At 42.2% G+C, this 22,168-nt stretch overlaps 2 protein-coding genes across 2 annotated transcripts; one reads left to right on the forward strand and one right to left on the reverse strand.

Annotated features, from left to right (window-relative positions):
- Positions 1-2,445: 2,445 nt before the first annotated feature.
- On the reverse strand, positions 2,446-8,226 carry LOC130112964 (leucine-rich repeat LGI family member 2-like). Its single transcript, XM_056280484.1, has 8 exons — positions 8,048-8,226; positions 7,795-7,866; positions 7,474-7,545; positions 7,281-7,352; positions 7,095-7,166; positions 6,658-6,827; positions 3,519-3,683; positions 2,446-3,281 (listed from the first exon to the last, which is right to left on the reverse strand). The coding sequence occupies exons 1-8, from the start codon at positions 8,224-8,226 to the stop codon at positions 2,446-2,448; spliced, it is 1,638 nt and encodes a 545-aa protein (XP_056136459.1).
- Positions 8,227-14,863: 6,637 nt separating this feature from the next.
- On the forward strand, positions 14,864-19,495 carry LOC130112965 (uncharacterized protein C4orf54-like). Its single transcript, XM_056280485.1, has one exon. The coding sequence runs from the start codon at positions 14,864-14,866 to the stop codon at positions 19,493-19,495; it is 4,632 nt and encodes a 1,543-aa protein (XP_056136460.1).
- Positions 19,496-22,168: the final 2,673 nt, after the last annotated feature.

Raw genomic sequence — 22,168 nt, forward strand, 5'->3', positions numbered from 1 at the left:
CTTCTTGTAGAAGGCTGCCTGATTGCCACAGGTGTGCCTGATGGATGATGGCAAACACCTGGTGCAGTGCAGCGCTCGTCTCCTCAGAGCGCGAGCCGAGCGCTCGGATGTTTCCGGCACGTCCGAGCTGGGGGAGTGGCTTGAACGTGCCGGGGAGGCAGCTCGGGGCGGTGTAAGCACAACAATACCTGCATTTTAGTTACATCAGACCTTGTCCTGTACTATGATCTTCTCCTGGACTGGACAGTTCTGATGTTGCTTTTTTTATTATTATTATTGTCTGTATTTGCATGACATGCAGTTGCCTTTTTTCGTTGTCATTTCATCAGCTGCTCAAAACTGTACATATAGTACAGTGGAAAACGCCATAATTCTTCAATGCATCACTCACACTTGTCACCTTTGGGTGTTTAATGCATCTTTACTGTGATGTGTCAAAAATAACACGTCAGACATAGAAATGCTGGGATTTTGTGGGACTCCTCCAAACTAAGCCATACCAGGTAAATGCTGTGCCAATGTCTAAGAGGTTGTGCTATCTATACCTTGGACCAATCTCATGGAATATTAAGCCTGGACCCCTTAACACCAAAGGCAACTCCGGTAAAAATTCAGGATTTCAAGTGTTTGAAAGGGGTAAAGTCACATTTCCAAAAGGATTTATTGTGGCTATAAAACTTTGACAGGGTACATGATGGTTTGAACACAGCTTCTTAATTTTGGAGTATGGTTTCTTGTTTTACATTATAGACAGCAAATAAGTAATAGATAAGATGATAAAGTCATTACTTAAACAGCTAAAAAAAGAGAGAGAAAGAAATTCAATCATTTGTAATAACCGTGTAGCTTCTTTGTATAGTTCTTCTCAAATTGGCTGATAGAAATGTCCATGTTCCGAGTTTAACCGAATGCAACTAAAATAAGCGTCTGCTGTAGCTAGGCTACCCGCGTCATAACGAGGGGGGGGGGAGTTCTGTTCCTGCATTTTAGACAACGTTGGACAGCAAATCTCCAAATCTAACATTTACTCACGTCTACATTAAAACTTGAATGAAAACATATGCTTTCCTTATCATTGCTTGAAACGAAGGATCGTGCAGATTTGTGCACGCTTTAGTGCTCACATAATATAATGTGGCATTATCAAAATTGTCCTTCAAAGCTTTTTAGTAGTGCTCCCAACAAGCAAAAAGCCTCTGAAACATTCTGTCAAGCGCGTTTTACCTTTAATTTACAGCATTTGTATAAAGAATAACTAACTAAATAAATAAACAAATAAATTAAACTACAAATTAAAAAAGAACAAATACTTCACCATTGCACATTATTATGCGTTCTTAAATGAAGTTCAACAAATTTATATCATAAGATATTGCATGTCATATTCAATTTGCATTTTGCTTTTATAAAGACCTATCAGAGGTGCAAGAAGGGCAGATGAAAATTAATGGTCTAAACGAATTGTGGTAACCATTTTAAAAGTCCACATTAGTCATGAAAACATCAGAAAACCAACACAGAAGGGCACAGATAGATAGATAGATAGATAGATAGATAGATAGATAGATAGATAGATAGATAGATAGATAGATAGATAGATAGATAGATAGATAGATAGATAGATAGATAGATAGATAGATAGATAGATAGATAGATAGATAGATAGTACATTCAAACAAATAGAAATGGAAAAGAATATTTATAGTTTATTGCAACATAACATTGTGTTCTCACATGGCATTTCAAGTTATATAGCAGCATACAAAACCTCGTGGTTATAGTTGCAATTCAGAGTAATACTTATTAGAATATACGTATCTTGCATAGAGACCAGTAACACATTATTTATGAGATTCTTGATTTGTATTAATCAGGCACTCTGTTCAGCAAATAGCTTAACAAAAAAATCCTTGCTATTCATTATTAGTATTTAATATAATTTAAGCTTAGGAAACGTAGCAAAAGGAATTCAAACTGTACTTCCCAGGAACTGCACCAATCGTCTAGTGTGCTTCACATCAGTAATTTACAGTAATTAGTGATGTGGCTAATGACATGTAATAGCTTCAAAAGTGCTATTCTAATTGGCTGGGATGTTTTTATTTGGAAACTAGATAAAGAAAAAATATTCTGTATAACCTCTTGTAGTCACAAAATAATCATCGTGCAGATTACATTTCAAACATGCCTTTTGTTTTGTTTTTCCAACTGTCCTTTGGTTTCATGTTATTTTGTCTACTCCTGTTTTGCCATTTTTCATATCATGATAAAAGTTGTTAAAAATGCATAGCTTGCTAGAATATTTGCTCTCTCATATAGTAGGCCATTTTGTATTGCATACTAGGAACATACCATAGTTTGACCTCCTTTTTCAGTAACACAGATAGTGCTAATATGATATAGTATAGCTAGTCTAACTGAGGTTGCAAATTATTTGGATTGGCATTATAAACTCAAGTCTACAATCATATGCTCAAAAACCATGGATTTGCCCTTGAAGCTTGAGGAGAAGATGAAATTCCTTCGGTCAGTTGTCACCACTGTGAAGGATCGTGGAGACTGCACATAAATGTCTTTGAACTTGGCGAAGGTTTTGGTTTCTTCATCCCAGAGGTAGATTTGTGTGAAAGAATAATCACTACCCAGTGCAAGGTAGTACCTGTCTGAGAAGGTGAAAGGCTGCAGGATCATTGCCCCGCGCGAAGGCAGCGCTTGTACCTCAGAGAACTGCTTGTTGGTCCACTTGATGACTTTGGAGTCACCAATATAGCAGGTCATGGCCAGATAAAGTTCATTTTCCACCCGAAATGCTTTGACAGCCACCACGTCATCAACGTTTGGGATTTCGCCATGGAGCATGAACTTGAGTGTGCTCTTGTTCCACAGGTAGATAACGGGGGACTGGGGGCGGCTGGCCAGGATAAGGTGGGACTTGCCATCTATGTTGACAAACTCTGCATCTGTATCACGAAACCACTCGTGGAGGAACTGGTAAGAGTAGAAACCAGTCTCATTGCGGTTTGGTTGGTCCATCCACTTGTACAATGTAGTGAGGCCTGCCTTGGAGCTGTCCACAATCACAAAGTACCACTCACTATCTATTTGGAAAACCTCAATGTCGTTTGGCTTAGAAATGTTGAAGACCTCTATAGTTTGAAACTTTGTGAACTTGTTCTGTTGATCATCAAATTTATAGATGTGAGAGCCACCAAAGAGCTGGGTGATGATTATCAATACATGGTCATCAATTAGCACCGACTTGCACCCTACGACAGACTTTCCTGTTGAGAAAAAGTACAAGTTAATATGGTAAAACCGAGATGGCAAAACATTACTTAGGGGATTTACTGCAAAAAGGGTTAGTAATTTCATGACTTTAACCGAATGATTAATTGAGACATGCGAGACATTTTCTGAAACATTGAGGCGCAGTCAGAGTAAGTTGCAAAAACAAAAACAAAAAACAAAAACAAACAAAAAACAACTGTCTAAAAATAATATCCATGTGTTTGTCAAACCTGTTATATTGTCAAATCGTCTGAAATTCATTTCAATGTGATCCCACTCCATTACCACACAGCTGTTGGAGTTGGGGGCAGACATGGCCACGTAGATGTCCTCTTTAAAAGAGAAGATGTCTGCTGACATGGACTGAATGGGGATTGACTGATGACGCACAAAGTCTGGGAAGCAAGCAGACAAAGAAAAAACTTCTTTTAGGCAAGAATAGGTAAACAAAAAGAAGGTAAAGAATCTTTCGTACTTTTCTTTTTGTAAAAAACCGTCTTGTTGGCATTGCCATAAGAATGCTAGCAAACTATGGAGCACCATTAACACAAAACAAGTATAGCATGCTATTTTGTTATTTAAAACCATTATGAATATTTTAAAAGCTAAGAATTCATCTCACACATAAAAACACTTAATATTTCACAATGATAAGTTATTGTATCTTTTTATTTGTTTTTTTGGGGGGGGTTCAAAGAAATTACATGACATTTGTTACATTCATGACTGGTTAACTAAAACAATAAAAGTGTACGTATGTACATAAATATATGTATGTATGTGTGTGTATGCATGTATGTATGTATGTATGTATGTATGTATGTATGTATGTATGTATGTATGTATGTATGTACATAAATAACATAAGTAGCAATAAATAACATAAGTAACAATGTGTTCTACATGTTGAATGATGTGTGTCCTTTCAATGGTAAAAAAAATGAAATGGAAAAATAAACTCAATATTCAAATTCTTGATGTGACTTTTGTGAAAATCCCACTGACAAAATCCATCCATTATCCAAGCTGCTTATCCCAATCGGGGTCGCGGGATACTGGAGCCTATCCCACCAGTCATTGGGCGGCAGGTGGGGAAACACCCTGAACAGGCCACTAGGCCATCACAGGGCCGACATATTCACTCCTAGGGACAATTTAGTATGGCCGATTCACCTGACCTACATGTCTTTGGACTGTGGGAGGAAACCGGAGCACCCGGAGGAAACCCACGCAGACACGGGGAGAACATGCAAACTTCACACAGAGGACGACCTGGGATGATCCCCAAGGTTGGACAACCCTGGGATTTGAACCCAGGACCTTCTTGCTATGCGGCGACCGTGCTAACCACTGTGCCACCCTACCGGCCCACTGACAAAATATACTGTGCAATTAATTTGAGCTTTTTCACCATAGTTGACCAAATCTAAAGATAAAGTTTGAACAAGATTTGACAACCTTCTTGTATTTCTGTATCACAGAGGAGGCGATGTTCTTGTCCTTTTTCATTAGATACTGAATGAAATGGTGGCCAGTGCTGTACCGTGATGTGAACGGTTAAGTGGAGTGAATTTAACATAGTTTTATCAAAAATAGTTTTTTAGAAATATGTCATATTAAAGCTGAACAAAATGACAAGTTTCAGCCATTTATTTTTTTTTGTCAGTTGTTTCAAGTTTTTACCTTTTCTGTGTTTCGGATGTGATTGTTTGTGTGTCTGTGTGAGAGTGCATGTGCATGTGTGATTGTGTGGCTATTTGAACAAGAGCATGGCGAGAGTGCAGAATGGTGCACAGTAGGGGCTCCTTATGCTTCTTAATGCTGTATGTAGGTGATACATTTAATATCACAGCCTTTATTGTCCCAATGGTCAAAGTCTGCACAGCTGATGAGTACACTTTTTGTTAACATGAGGTGGTATACTGTATTCATGGACTAAGGCAAACCTCAAGGATAAAAGGCCATGTTTTCAGAAATCTGACAGTCACTGCACCAGATCTTCCATAACAGTATCATAAGCAAAGATGTATACCAAATTATATATATATATATACACTCACCGACCACTTTATTAGGCACACCTGTCCAACTGCTCGTTAACGCAAATTTCTAATCAGCCAATCACATGGCAGCAACTCAATGCATTTAGGCATGTAGACATGGTCAAGACGATCTGCTGCAGTTCAAAGCGAGCATCAGAATGGGGAAGAAAGGTGATTTAAGTGACTTTGAACGTGGCATGGTTGTTGGTGCCAGACGGGCTGGTCTGAGTATTTCAGAAACTGCTGATCTACAGGGATTTTCACGCAAAACCATCTCTAGGGTTTACAGAGAATGGTCCGAAAAAGAGAAAATATCCAGTGAGCGGCAGTTCTGTGGGCGAAAATGCCTTGTTGATGCCAGAGGTCAGAGGAGAATGGCCAGACTGGTTCGAGCTGATAGAAAGGCAACAGTAACTCAAATAATCACTCATTACAACCGAGGTATGCAGAAGAGCATCTCTGAACGCACAACACGTCGAACCTTGAGGCAGATGGGCTACAGCAGCAGAAGACCACACCGGGTGCCACTCCTGTCAGCTAAGAACAGGAAACTGAGACTACAATTCGCACAGGCTCACCAAAATTGGACAATAGAAGATTGGAAAAACGTTGCCTGGTCTGATGAGTCTCGATTTCTGCTGCGACATTCGGATAGTAGGGTCAGAATTTGGCGTCAACAACATGAAAGCATGGATCCATCCTACCTTGTATCAACGGTTCAGGCTGGTGGTGGTGGTGTAATGGTGTGGAGGATATTTTCTTGGCACACTTTGGGCCCCTTAGTACCAATTGAGCATCGTGTCAACGCCACAGCCTACCTGAGTATTGTTGCTGACCATGTCCATCCCTTTATGACCACAGTGTTCCCATCTTCTGATGGCTACTTCCAGCAGGATAACGCGCCATGTCATAAAGCTCAAATCATCTCAGACTGGTTTCTTGAACATGACAATGAGTTCACTGTACTCAAATGGGCTCCACAGTCACCAGATCTCAATCCAATAGAGCACCTTTGGGATGTGGTGGACCGGGAGATTCGCATCATGGATGTGCAGCTGACAAATCTGCAGCAACTGCGTGATGCTGTCGTGTCAATATGGACCAAACTCTCTGAGGAATGTTTCCAGTACCTTGTTGAATCTATGCCACGAAGGATTAAGGCAGTTCTGAAGGCAAAAGGGGGTCCAACCCGGTACTAGCAAGGTGTACCTAATAAAGTGGCCAGTGAGTGTATATATATATATATATATATATATATATATATATATATATATATATATATATATATATATATATATATATGTATGTATAGTCCTAATTACTTTACCTGTGGAGATACACTCGCCCGGTGGAATGGGAAGGTCATTGAGACGCTTGCCCTTCATGTCATTGGGGCCTGCACACAGGACATCTGATGCCGTGGCGTTTGTGTTTTTCAGCCATGTCATCAGCCACTTATTCTCACAGTTGCACGGGAAAGCGTTGCCTCGCAGATCCCTAACATGTGGATCAGGAGAGATCATCAAAACGTACACAGAGACATCACAGCTTGGTGAGAGAGAGAATCGTAATCGCTGTAACATAACACTTTCTGAAAGGCAATATGTACTTCCAGCAACACTTTGTGTTTCTGCTATCCATAACAGAATCAAGGACTATTTTGTGGGGTTGCAAAACTGTCAAACAAGCACAGGCTGAGTCAGGATGACTTCACAAATGTGATGGAAAACCCTGGTGCTGCTGACACCGTAACTGCTTACTCACAGCTCCAGGAGGGAATCCAGGTCAGAGAAGAGATCCCTGGGCAGAAACCTCATCTTGTTATTAGAAAGTGATCTAGAAGAAAAAAAAAACAATGTTGGAAACAAGAAAAACGGACAGAATTTGTTGATTTTGTTAATTCTTGGTGTAGCTGTAGTTCCTCTCAAAGCAAAAGGGGAGCAGACTTACAGATGGGTCAAATCCCGCAGACCACGGAAGGCATTTTTGGTGATTGTCTCAATCTGGTTTCCCTCAATGAACCTGTCAGAGGAAGATCACAAGGCTGAGATGAGTGGTATCATCATAGGCTAAGCATAGACATGCTGACAACGATTTGATATGACGCATGATGACGTCAGCTGAGTTGTCAAGCAATACTCACAAATACTCGAGGTGTGGCAGCCCGGAGAATGCATCGTCTTTGATAGTGGTCAGAGAATTTGAATTTAAAAGCCTGTGAAGAAACAGCTCATCAGATGGAAGGCCAGTAAAGGATGAAATGGGCTACACATTTGTAACATCTGATAAGTTTTGAAATTCCTCAGACAATATTGTGATGGATTGATGCCGTTATCAGTGTGCATGGAAACACCTCTGCTCTGTGTGTCTGTGTGCGTGTTTTTACTTTATCTAAGCTAAATTCTTGAGAATAAATGACTCGTCATCACCATCATTCAATAAATGGGTTTGCAGTTTAGCTTACAGCAGCTGAAGAGATGGCATGAGTGCAAACATTCCCTCTGTGATTTCTGCAATGGAGCCATTTACAACGCTCCTGTCGAACAAACAAACAAATGAACAAACAAACAACATGTCTATAAAGTGCTGCATGGTGTCGCTCAGGGAAGCACAGGACACACACGGAATGGTCACCTTGAGCACAAAACCAGCTTTCTTGTTAGTTATTCACTCAAAATGGCCGCTCGGGCTTGTTGTCTCTGTAATTGTCTACTCACAGTGAATGTATGTCACTGGGCACAGTCCGGGGAATCTGTGAGGTGCCGACGCAGATGACAGTCTCCTTGGAGCAGGAACATCCTGAAGGACATTTGAAATTCCTTTTGGCTGCTACTGTGAGACAAACACACAGCAATGCAAAGCAGATGGCGACCCGCGACTTGTTAGTAAATGACATGCCGGTAGCTGAGCATTAATGCACAATATCAGTGAGAGACCCGAGTGAGCAGCAGCAGCCGCCTTTGTGTCCTGCTTTGGGCAAAACGAACTGCAGCACAGGAAACCCTGACACAAGCACTTACTACCGCAGCCACGTCCCAGAAGACTGCAGGTAGTACTGAGCCCATTGCTATGTCAATCATATATCAACGATATCATAAGGGGGGGCGGGCGGGGGGGGGGTTTGTTGTAACAAATCCTCGGCAAGTGCGCGATGAGTCGTTCAGGACCATGGATAGCGTAATAACACGATTACCCATCTCTTTATTTTGCGTTGGAGCAAAGGACGGCCCAGCCAACGCGAATACTACGTGTGTCCAACATCTCGCGCTTCATCCCCACATGTCGACACCCGCAGTTAAACTTTAATAACGCGTGCGTTGTGCAGCACTGGGGGGACACAATGTGTTGGACTCGTGACGTTTGATTAAACGATCAGGAAACGAGAGGAGCAGGCGAAGTATTTTCACCGATTTAAAGGTTTTTTGTTAAACAGTTTTACCAATTTTCAACTCATAGTATGCCAACACAATCGTAAATCAGGTGGACTATGAGCATATTTTAGGAAAATACATTGTCATCCATGCTGTTGTGTTGACCCAGTGTGGATTACTATGTGTGGACCTATGACTAAGTAAATGCCGCGGTAGGGAAATTAAATCACATTTTCTTAACCCCGCTGGAACGAATCGTCCTTCACGAAGTCCTTACAGTCCTTACCGCTGTGATCGTACCACATTTTCACGGCTAATGGCTTTTTGAGAAAACGTGGGTTTCAAAGGCGCTATTAGAAACATCGACCACTAGATGGCAGTAGAGGATACATTAAAACAACCAAACGGAAGTCCCATTAATTTCAAGAAAAACTAAGGGACGTTTACCTTATCAGAAAAAAATCATAAATTTCTTGGTTTCAACGGCTTTGATGTGATATGTGTACCTTTATATACTTTACATCACATCGAGATCGTTTTCGCTCTGTATTCATAGCCCTCATAATATCTTACAATGTGGTCTATGAAACAAGGTAAACAAAGTTTAGAAAGGTGAACAATCACACCTTTTGTCACACTTGTATTTGTAAAACGTATCCATGGTATCACTACTCCTACTATTTCATTTGCAACGAGACCAACTCAGTTAAAAACAGGGGTTTCATAAGTGATGCGTTACAGGGGGGCAGATGACCGCCTCAGCAAACAATAGGGTCTTTCTAACACTCTAACAAGGTGCTGACCTTTGCTTGAGAGCCATCAGTCTATGAAGATAAGTGAAACTGTATAGGCCTTGGCCAAATGGGTGCAAGCAAACATGTCTGCCATTGTTGGCATAATTCATAACAGTTCTGCTTCTCACACAGCTGCTTTTAAGGCCGGCGTATCAGTGAAACTCATAACGCATGCAAAATGAAACCAGATGATGCAGCAGTAAATATCGCTTTGATGTGCCTTTGTAGGGGTGTCTCAATGTGCCATTACAACTGAAACATTTGGCTCTATATTTCACATATCCACAAGTCAAGTCAAGTCAAGTCAAGCCAAGCCAGGAGCATTTGCTCATCATGCAAACCTGACGTGATGCCACAAAACAGAAAACAGGATTATGTTCAGAATCAGAATATTTATTGATTGATTTATGTGGTAACCTTTCCTTCAAATCAAATCAAATCAAATCAATTTTATTTGTATAGCCCAATATCACAAATTACAAATTTGCCTCAGTGGGCTTAATAGCAACACAACATCCTGTCCTTCACACTCCAATAGTCACATTGTACAATTGAATGCAAGTGTTTCACAAAGTCCTTTGCAGATGCTGGTGCAACAAAAGCAACGTGTCTTATTGTAGACATGAAAAATTACACAGTTATGTATGTAGTTATCCTACTAGGGCACAAGTCAATTACTTTTAAAACGCTCGACTTGTATGTTTGCCAGCGTTCATTTGACTGAACTTTGTGTACATTAGCTGTGTTGGAGCTGACACAACACAAGTGAAAAATGTAAAGAATATTAAAATGCCAGATGGAGTAGTCTTTGACTTGGTGATAGGTTAACATCAACCTAAAGCACGTGGTGCTGTGCAGAGATATGAGCGAGGACTCGCTATGTACTTTTGTTCAAAACTGTACAGTCGTATCTTTTATTTGTATATATATATATGTGTGTTCTTAGCTAAAATGAGTCCAGTCTCAGGCTGTTCCTCCCTCTTTTTTCTTTCTCTCTAATCGAATTCATTCTCCATTGATGCTGTCACGGATCTCCAAAACTCTTGATAAGAGTCACCAAGAATCAATAATGCTAAAAAAAAAGTGCAGCTATTTGGCAAACCACACCCCAGAAGAGGAACAGTTATCCATGCATGTTGATGAAACATTATTTGCTCGTCCACCGGATAATCCTTTTTTATGTTTTGTGCAGTGTAGAACTCCATCTAAAGACACTAGCACAGTGGAAAGAGCCACCCACTGCTCAGACACCCTCGGCTGTAAGTTCACATTGGCACAGTATGCAGGCCAAATTAACAGGGGCTTCTCCATCTCTCAAGTTACTTATGTGTTGACCTGTTCCTGTGGATGAGTCTGGGGTCCGGTTTAATGTCTGGATTTCTGGACGCTTTGAAATATACACTATTCCATTGCCAGAAAATATAAAGAAGCAACGACCCTTAAATTCCCCTTGCACAAGTTGTCCTCAGTTAAGATTAAAACCTTACCATTTGGTCTCATGTTCCATGTATCGCCTTCTTCCTTTTCCCCACCACAGAGAACCATCAGCCAACATGGACTCAAATGCCTATAACTTTCTTTTTAGACACGGGCAAACGGGCACCAGCTTCATGACCATCTGCAAAGCTGATTGACTAAATGATGAGCAATGACAGGATAATGCCTAAGATTAAATTCTGTGGCAAATTCCCTTTGAAAGAGGCCAAGCTCTCTAAAAATAACATTAACAAAAATCAAAGCAGCACCATAGATTGAAAATGAGGAGCAACAGTTTGCATTTTGTCTGCAAATTGTCATTATCTGCCTGGTATTTTGATTTGAATCATGAATTTATCATAAATAATCAACTGACACGACAATGATAACTATAAAACAAATTATCCTTTATAAAGCAGTGCGGTGGCAGTCGATGAGGTTGATATACTCTGCATGTAATACTGGTGTTCATACCCCACCTCCCAATATGAGCCAGTGATAATTGGCCTGATGAGTAGGTATACTGTACCATGCCCATAGAAAGAGGTGCACATTCCCTATACACTTCTGTTTAACTTCATTTGCACAAAATGACTTTATATTCAATGACACACACACACACAGTCAAGTGAAAAATAAATAGTTTTTCTTGAAAAGCACAAGTTACGAATCAGTACGTTCATGCAGACTACACGAGTTTACCCAATGCTCTTTTTGTATTTAGTTGTCTCTTACAGCTCTCTCAGGCCAGTCATGTGTATGTGGGTCCAGTCCCAGCTCACATGCATGACACAAGCTGATCTTTTACACTTTACACTATCAACCACTTCTCTCGTACAACGATATTCTGTTTTGTGAAGCATTCGGGGAGACGAATGAACCGCATACCTTGGAGAAATACAGACATACTCATAAACAGGAACAACTTGACTATGCCTGCATTGGGAGGGCAGTATGAGAGTACTGTGCAAACTGTTTGTTTACAGGCAACATCTTTCCTGCTTAAGTCAGTTGTTCAATTGTCAATATAATGTGGCGTGGGATGACTCTCGAATCCCTCACAACCACCAAACTAGCCCATGTAGGACACTTTCAAATGCAAAGGCGGCCTCTTGCACCACGAACTATGGGACCCGGGGGGGGGGGTAACCCCAGAGAAGTGCAGCCTTGCCCGCTGCTGACTGCTTCACAGCAGGTGTTCAAGGTCTCAGGCTTCTCTGCTTCCCGTCCACTGACTACAGAATACACAGCAGTCAGTATTAGAAACCCTCAGGTACCTCTGGACTGGGAAGGTCTCGCTAGAAACAAATGTACCATCTCACAAAGCCACAGGTTGGTGTATTTTGCAAACCAGTCATATTCAGAAGCAATACAATGGCCCTTTGTAAAATCCAGAACAAATTCTATTATTTCATCTTCAGAGGTGTTTTCTTTTTGCTATAATTATTATGACCTAGAAATATTAATCATCAAAACCAATGAATAATGATAATAATAATAATAATAATAATAATAATAATGATAAAAATATATAACAATGGAAGAATGGATCAGTTATTTAAAAAAAAATACTTCACATCCATTTTATATGTCAATTGAATATACATACACACACACACACACACACACACACACACACACACACACACACACACACACACACACACACACACACACACACACACATATATATAGTATTTTCAGTCCCGTACTCTGGGATCTGCATGTCCCCTCCAAACCCTGACCCGGCTGGGTCTCAACACTCAATACATTTCAGAGGAACACACACAGCGAGGCGCAGAGAACGAGTTTTAAAGGTCTTATCGTGGGCTGCTCTTGACTTTGATTAACGGCACTCATGATTTAACATCTGCTGTTTTGATCCAGCCACTATTTAGTAACTGATCTCAACGCGCTTGCATGAGTGGTGCGCCCATTTTAAATAGCCACCTAAATTTATCATCTTTGTGGAGGTCATTTAAACCTGCAAGAGTTCACCTCTTGGCACTGAGGGAAATGGCCCGAAAATGGGCTGAACATCAATCACGGCTCAAACCTTTGGCAGAGAAAGACGAGAATGAATCCGTTTTATATTTCCTGGTGTGCTACCGTGAGCACATTTCCCCCATACAGAGCTGAGGTGTTCTGCCTTATCTACCCAATTAAGTGATGTGCTTTTCTCAACAACATGCTGACAGTATGTGAGTAACATCAGAGCTGAGGAGGAAGATGAAAATTAACATACAATTACATCATAGTCAATAGCAATACAGTTGTACATTACTTATTCAGTCACAGTGTATAAATATTGTCACTCATAAAACCTTCAGTAAGTGGCAGATGGCAATACCTTGCAAAACACAAGTGTGCAAAAATAGGGTGCGAAGTCGAAAACATGGCAGCAATATAATGGCAGCCTTGTTCCTGGTCTGATGATAATATGACTGCATCGTGCTCAATACTCAAGAGCAACTGTTACCCGGACCCGCCTTGTTGCATGCCATGAATATGGAGCCCGTTCCAGAAAGAACACTTGTGTTTTCAACACTTGGAGACACCTCTAATAACTGGATTATTATCACGCAAGATAGGCTACCCCAACACTGCTCTAAGACGACACATATGCTGACACATATGCAGCTTACATATGGCCAATTCTTTCAAACAAGCCCCAGCAGGAGAGGTGGATGGAGCTGTGAGCAGGTATGGCCGAAACATGTCACATGCAAGACTAAACGCATGAGGTGGCCGTAGTGTATTTGCATACTGCCACCAGCTGACAGTGAGTATTTTTCTCTACTGAAGGTTGCCAACTGTTTTAACGAGGGGAGGCAACATTCAATACAACATATGCCAAAAAATATTTTTAGCATCATGCATATATAAGCAGCAACACTCAGTTGTCAAAATATGTATATGGACCATATGCACGTGAGGAAATTAGATAGATAAAAGGCTGCATGTATAGAAAAGTTCACTCTCGTGCCTTTTTGATGCTGGGGAAGACTACAGCTTGCCTTTGGGGTCAGGAATAACTATTCACTATTCATCATACCAACAAAAGATGAATTCAAACTTGATTTTAACTTCTGGATATCTGAGTAAGGTGACAGGCGTTCCCAAGCAACCCTTGGCATTTGAGATAAAGTAAAAGGAAATCTCTGAATAGAAAAAAGGGAAAAGTAAAAACTTGACTACATTATCTAGAATGCGGTTGGAGCTGAAGCGTCCACCAAAAGAAGGAAATCGAGTGAATGCATGGGAGCTGTTCTCCTCAAAATGGTGCTGAACCTATACATTTCAAGTCTCCTTACTTTATTTCACGAGCGCACGTGCTTCATAGACTGGTTTTAAAACCGCGTACATCTTCTGCGAGCTTCGACAGTGCCGCTTTGCATCTGAAATTCTCTCTTGAGGAAACAACTTCCCTATTCTGAGAGGCACATCGAAGACTAATCACAGGGGATTCCTTGGGACTCCCCCTTTCTCTCTCTCTCTCTCTCTCTCTCTCTCCTCATCACCCCCCACTTCTCTCTGCCTCTCTCTCTCACACACACACTTCCCATGTGCTCTCTTTCTTCCAGTCTCTCCCTCTCTCTCTCTCATTCAGATCCTCTCTCTCTCTCTCTCTCTCACACACACACATTCACTCAGAATCTCTCTCTCTCTCTCTCTCTCTCTCTCTCTCTCTCTCTCTCTCTCTCTCTCTCTCTCTCTCTCTCTCTCTCTCTCTCTCGCTCTCTGTCTGTCTGTCTGTCTGTCCGTGTGTTTGCCCACTCTCAGTCCCCTCCCCCCTCTCCCCTCTCTCCTTCCAGCTCATAGTAGCAGGCAGAGTTTTCCGTCCTGTGTCAGGGTAACATCGTTAACAAAGACCACCTGGCGGTAAGAACAAATGGAAGCAGTGGAGAAAACTCTCACTTACCAAGATGACACTGGACTCTACAGTAAACTGCTCCCAGACAAGGACAAGTGCCATGCCGAGACGACAAGCGACGAATCCAATTATGTTGATCTGGATGACCTGCTTGACATGAAATCAGGCGGCACGAAAACTGTACAAGTGACTTTTACCGGCGAGGGCAACCAGCTCGCCGTTATCAAATGCGACAGCGGCACCTCGAAGACCACTGGCTGTCGCAAGAGCTGCGATAATGAGGACAAAATCATTTCAGAAGACTTTCCCGATCCCGGGGAACATTTAAAGGGCAAGTGGACAGTTTACAGTAGACCTGTCTCGGGTGAGATCCCTTTGGAAAACTCACTAGCGAAAATCCCTTGCGCTAATCTGGACTTCGAGCATGGGGAACTGGTCCAAAGTGATCCCGACCTCAGCGACTGCAGCGAAAACGCGTGCAGTGAAAGTGACGACCTACAATACACGGACGTGTATCTGAGCAGCAAAACGGGGTCCGATGACGGCGCGGACCTCCGGGAGGTGGACAGGGTCGAGGACGAGTCCCACTACATCACCACACATGAAATTCAGCTGACGGAGCTCGACCACGACGTGGACTACGACACCGGACGGGGGACGTATTGGGATTTCGAGGACGACAACCTCGTGTATTCATTTGTGGATTATGCCTCTTTCGAAAGTGACGAAACTCGGGAGGGGACTTTGATACTGGAGGGCAGGAGCCTGGCGAAAGGCGGCCAGGCGCAATGTACCGCTGCGCATCAACTCACCGGGGAAGCTGCCGTCGGCACGGAGCAGGACAGTGATGTCTGTGACTCGGACAAACGGGCCAGCTCGGACGAAAGCGATGGCAAAAACCAAAGCGACGGTGGGAATCCGGCGGGGAAAATTCACCTGTCAATCAAAACCTCCTCCAGGGCGGTAAACGAGTCCAACAGTGTCCGAGAGGATGACAACATTTGCGGCCGCACCAAGCACGTGGGAGACGGCGGGGGCCACTTCTTTTTCACAAGCGCCGACGGCAGAGGGCAGAGCTTGTGCGACAGGGCCCAATATTTCATCCCTGCCCCGGGACGTCAGCACCTCGCAACCAAACTTAGAGGCAAAGATATTAATGAGTATTCCAGCGGTACGTCCAGTTCAATTAGCGAACTGGACGACGCGGATAAGGAAGTGCGTAACCTGACCGCCAAGTCGTTCCGGAGTTTGGCATGCCCCTACTTTGATGCAATCAATCTTAGCACCTCCAGTGAGTCTTCGGTGTCGGAATATGGGCTGGGGTTAAACAAGTGGTCAGCTTTTGTAGATCTGAACTACGGCAAGTTGTCACAGCCAAGCGAGCGAGATGTTGTTTCACACCGGAGCTCACACGCCACGTTGGACATGAGTAAGACTGCAGAGAGAAAGAATAGACACGGCAAAGCCATGAGCAGCACGCAGACTACCCAAAACAAAATGTGCGCTATGAGCAAGAAAATGGCAGGTTCAAAAAAGGCATCCTCCTCCAGCCAAAAGATAGAGCTCAAAGCTCCGACTCAAACCAAGCAGAGTGAGGTTATCACTTTGACAGAAACATTGAATTTCCGCTGCAACGTTGACGTGGACATACCAGAAGGCGCGAGGCGTCCAAAATGTTCCAAAAATGTTCACGGATCACGTTTCAGGGATGAGGTTACCAGCGCTAGGCCAGCCAAGTCTCGGTGTGAAATGCAATATCAATACACTGACACGGGGGATGGAATGGGAGATACACACAAGAGGGCAATCTTTGCATCAAGTCTCTTGAAAAATGTCATTTCTAAAAAGATGCAGTTTGAGCAGGAGCGCAAAATGGAAAGGGGGGAAATTAGAGACACCTATCCTGCTGTCTCTCCATGCGTTCAGTGCAAAGAGCAAGAGGTGCTGAAAGAAAAGAGTGTAGAAAGAGCTTTGAATAGGCAAAGTTCAGAAACAGGGTCAGGAGTCACTGTTAATTCTGTCAGTGAACATAGTACTGAGGGCAGTAGGCCTAATTCATGTGAGCCTGCAGAGGAGCAGAAGAACAACAATACATTAGATGACTCAGTTACATCAATAAAAAGACACATCGACAAAAAGGATGTGAGTGAGCCCCCTAAAGGAGAGCTTAATCGCAGCCAAAATAGTGCATTTAAATCGTGGAAAGAAGGTGAGCCAGAGGCTCAACAGAAAGTCGAAGACTCCACAGTTGTAAGTGACCCAACATCCAAACAAGAAAGCACAACAAAGGAGGAATTAGATAGTAGTGGTATGTCGACCAAAATGTCTCAGCTTTTTGTCCCAGGCTCCAAGCTTCTTTCCAAAGAAAACAATTCTGCCAAAGAGGGGACACCTGCTTTAGACCCATCTAATGGTCGACAAATGTGTGATAAGGAGACAAACATGGACATTAATAGAGACAAAGGAATGCATGCGAAAGAAGAAAATGAGAAAGGAGCAAAAACCCCTGAAATAAAGATACGCTTGAGAAGTGTGAAAGAAAATAAAGGTTACACATTGAATATTGCCAACTTGTTAACTCCCAAAATAAGCTATAATCCTGTTCATGCATTGAAGACGACAGGTGACTCCAAGTGGCATGTTCTTCCTGCATCAGATAAGATCCCCCACTTCACAGTCAGAGACATACGAGACACCAAGTGCAAGATCCAGGCGCCAATTTATCATGTCAGAGATGTGCGCAAATTAGTAAAAAGTTCATATCGCTTTGTCTCCCTGGATAATAGCGAGCACAAATGTTCCTCTGCCATCTCTGCTGTAGCTGATGTGCACGAAGGTAAGGGCAAAAACATAGCAGTTATGCAATCAATAACCTCTCCTATTGTGATTAAGTGTCACTCTGTAAAAACAAATTGCAATGTTAAACCTCCCACAACCGCAGCCGAGGCGTCGTCACAGAAACAAGTAGAAACTGGCAGATCATCCCCTAAGGTCTCACCTGAAGCAACTAAATGCGAAACTAAATCATCTCACTGGACAGCAAGCAGAGTGGCACCCGTTTTATCCAAGCAGCTCAATCCTGACCAAACAGAACTTGCACCAGCTATTGAAACAAAATTGGCAAAACAAAGGCCGGAAATGTTGATAAGTGAGACAAGTGAAAGGAAGTCAGAGTCTAAAATCCCCAAGCAGGCTGCATTAGAGAAGTTAAAAGCCGCTGTCAGAACAATGGAACAGCTTTATGTATTTGACAGAAATGAATGGAAGCGTAAGACCCAGGCACCACAGCCCGTTGCAGACAGCCATGTCCTATCACTTATTGCAAGAGAGGAGCAAGGCGCAGAGGAGCTCGGGACAGCAGTGGGGATCAACAGACTAACCGACTCTGACATTACCACTGGCAGTATTTCTCAAACCTTTATTAATACCCCAAAGTCAGGAGTATGCAAGGCTCAAGAAGACAAAGGTTCTCTGAAAATTATACATATTCCATATAATGAGGACAAATTCAAGGTTCAATCACAGCAAGGTAGAGCTTTAAGCAACCAAAGTACGCTACACTTTGGGACTGGTGATAAAATACCTGTCAGCATAAGCTCTCTAAATAACAATATACCACAAAGCTCGCGGCTGCAAAGCCCGTCTACTATGAAAAGCCTTGGCTCCAAGACCCCCGTGTCTCCACTCTCTTTGAAAATAGCACCCCTAAAAAGTGGGCAGGTGGCCCAGGGAGAGGTCAAAAGCAGTCCCACCGACACCACCGCTGCACCGGCCAACTCAGACTCTGAGAACTATTTAGCCATACCAGGGCAAGGCTATACAAGTGAAATTAAACTGTTGAATCCAGAAGAGACACAGCTAAGCATAGTTTACAAAAAGGGTAGTTCTGGTGTTAGCCAAGCTGACACAAAGAGAGCCAAACAGTCTTTGAAAAGGACTCCTTTTGTCATGGAGACTCAGTCAATTGAGGGCCCGTCTACCACTATCTATCATCACTCACCGACAGCAATACCTGGACCTCAGCCCCAGGTGTTCTGTTTCTCTCCGTCTGTGCCTAATCTGTCACCTTCCCCCTCTGTTGGTGGGGCAGTTCCACAAACCCAGCGAAAGATGCTTTTGGATCCATCTACAGGACACTATTACCTGGTGGACACACCCATTCAGGCCACCACCAAACGGCTGTTTGACCCTGAGACAGGTCAGTATGTGGATGTACCCATGCCCCACTCACCTGTGGCTCCTGTCACCCCTGTGCCTATGTCTGTGTCCCCCCTGACACTAAGCCCGAGAGCTTATGCCCCCACCTACATGGTCTATCCAGGGTTTATCTCTTCACCCACTTTGTCTGCCCAGACAGCATATTATTCTGGGGCTGCAGACCCCAGTGGGGAACAAGGCAAACACAGCCAGAGCCCTTGGCACGTAGCTAATGCTAAAGGTGCTGAAAGCCCATACTACAGTACCACAGGTGAAGCTGCACCAGAGCCAAAGAAAGTACCCATGTCTCTGGGACATGTCACCACCAGGGGAAATGCAGCCGGCTCAGACAGGAAGCCAGTCATTAGCATCACTACACAGCAAGGTCCGAGAATCATCGCCCCTCCCTCGTTCGATGGAACCACCATGAGCTTTGTAGTAGAGCATCGATAACCAAGATGACATCCCCATCATCCCCATGTGAGTCACCACAAACGTTTCCACATCTTCATTCAGTATCTGATTATTTGATAAAATGCAGTCCCCTGATTTTCTTATAAAGTAAGGAATTTTTAAAGTATTTTTAACAACTAATTAAATATAAATAATTTTTAACAAATGTCTTACTTTCATAGTTTCTCCCATTGCACGTATCAGTTATGATATTTTACTCACTGGCTTTATTTTGGATATGAGACCACAGCTGGACACAGCTTTACAATGTTTTTTTTATCTCGCAAATGAATACAAAACTTGAACCTGTTCTTTCAACAACAGAAAACCCAAGTGCCTCAGTTATAGACCGCATACATGATTTCTCATTATCTATGATCTGTCAGTAGCACTGGCCAGATAGTTACTACTACCTATAGTAGGTAAGATGGTCATTCTTGCAAGTTGAACCAGGAAGTAGCTCAGCAATGCATTTGACCGTTGATAATATTGGACATTTAACTTTTAACTTGCACTTTGATTTTCACTACCAAATACATGGGTCAGACAAGTGGGTTATATTGGACTTGCTGATATGTGTCTGACGCTCATATTTTGCTGTGTCCAGCAGTGGCCCCATATCCAAAATCTCCATAATGAAGTCAGTAAGTAAAATGATATCATAATTGATATTCATGATGGCAAAAACTGCTAAAATCAGACCAAAGTTGTAAACAAAAATTAATTATACTTTAGCCACCCCCCCAATGTATTTCTTTCTTTGGGAAAAAAATGTATGTCATATCATTTTAAGTCTAATACTATTTGCCAATTTAAAACGGCGGCATTTCACCTTAAATGGAAAAAACGATAAAGACACAGAAAAATCTGGTTGAATCAGCTATAGTAGTTTAATGCTATCTGAAAATTCAAATGCTTTTATAGCAGCTGTTCCACGAATGCAATTTATGCAAGAAAGTGTCCTACTTATGCTAATCGGTCAATTAAAAGTCAACATTTCAGTCAGATCAAAACATATGGTTACTCAAATGACCCTTGTGTATGTCACTCGGTGTAAGGATTCACATTTAGTTTCAAGTTTAACAAATTATAAGAAGGGAAAAAATAACTCTCATCGGGAAATCCCTAAACCAGCGTGCTGAGGTCACACGATACTTCAGAGTTTGGCTCGTGACAGTTGGACAGGATTTGGCGGGACCTGGGTCCGTCTAGCGTGGGCTGAAGCATGTGGACGTGAAAGGCTCGATGTAGCATATCATGTCCATTTCTGCTGCTATATAATATATTTTTTTTAAATGGTGCTAATGTAGCAACCTGGGGGCGCCTGCTGCTGCAGTGTGTTGGTGTTAGCAGACACACAGTAGTTTCTTGACAGGAAACCTGACTCTGAAGCACTCCGGCCAGGCTACGTAGGAGATAGGATTTTCAACTATCGCCACACGCTCGTCATTTGAGTTCCTTTTTCTCTGCATTACACACTGTCGAGCTATTTTGATAGTGTGAGACATGTTTGTTTACATCCTTTTTTCTCTCTCTCGGAGCTGGACAGTATCACGGGAAACTATTCCAGCCAGAGACACCCCATATCAAGTTATTCTTAATCTGTGTCGTAAATATTAGATTACCGAGATAACATTTCAAGTTATTAATGTTTTCTTTCCTTATTTATTTAAATTCCTCCATGCCACTGCGTTTGAACGGTCGTGTTTTTATAGTAACATAACATCTTAATGTTCAAAATATGAGCAGTGGATAAATAAATGTCAGCATCACATTTAAGTTTACATACATTTAAGTTATTTAATGGCTAATACCAGTCACATATTTGCCGCTGTTAAACCAAACACTATACTTGTATTTGTCTGTTTCAAAGGATGGCAGTTTTGTTTATTCAAATCAGTGTGTTAAATGCCTTCACAGGAAACCAGTCCAAAAATGAAAAATTATGCCAGGCAACATAAAACCTAAACTGGCAAATTATCTCTTGAAATTTGCTTTAAAACAGTTTAAAACTGTCATATGCCACCCATTCCTGTATTAAGAGCTAATCCAAACTGACTTTGAGTTTAAAACATATCTCTAATTCCATGTTTTGGGATGACATGATTTGTGCTTCTCCTCATCATGATAAAATGGGTGTTAACACGTGGTTCAATGTGCTTATCTTGTCATTTCAAGGTTGTTGGTAGGCTTGTTACTGCAAAGGAATGGTTAGCCAGCACAGCCATTTCAATATTTATCCAAAACCGCTCAGTGTACATACATTTGTTCTGCCATCTTGTTCCTTTTCATTTAAAGTGAATTGCAACGTGACATATGATTAACATTAGTAGAGAATACCAGACATAGTAAATGTGACATTATAGCTACCCTTTTTCTAAGAAAGAAAGAAAGAAAGCAGTTGCCTCCCGCATTGCGGGTCACAATGGCTCTGTCTTAAATTTGCTAATATGTTAAATGAGACTAAATTCCCTGTCTGCTCCTCAAATATACACATAAAAACTCACAACTACTCCCCAACCCATTCCTGGCTAATGTGCCAGAACACTGAACAACTGCACGAGCATGAATGTCAGCTGGACGGCGGCAGGCGGGGGCCTAGCATGGGGTAGAGTAGTGGTGTGAAGAGAGAGAGAGAGAAAGAGAGAGAGAGAGAGAGAGAGAGAGAGAGAG

This window comes from Lampris incognitus, chromosome 5 (genome assembly GCF_029633865.1).
Source record: "Lampris incognitus isolate fLamInc1 chromosome 5, fLamInc1.hap2, whole genome shotgun sequence".
Lineage (NCBI taxonomy): Eukaryota > Metazoa > Chordata > Actinopteri > Lampriformes > Lampridae > Lampris > Lampris incognitus.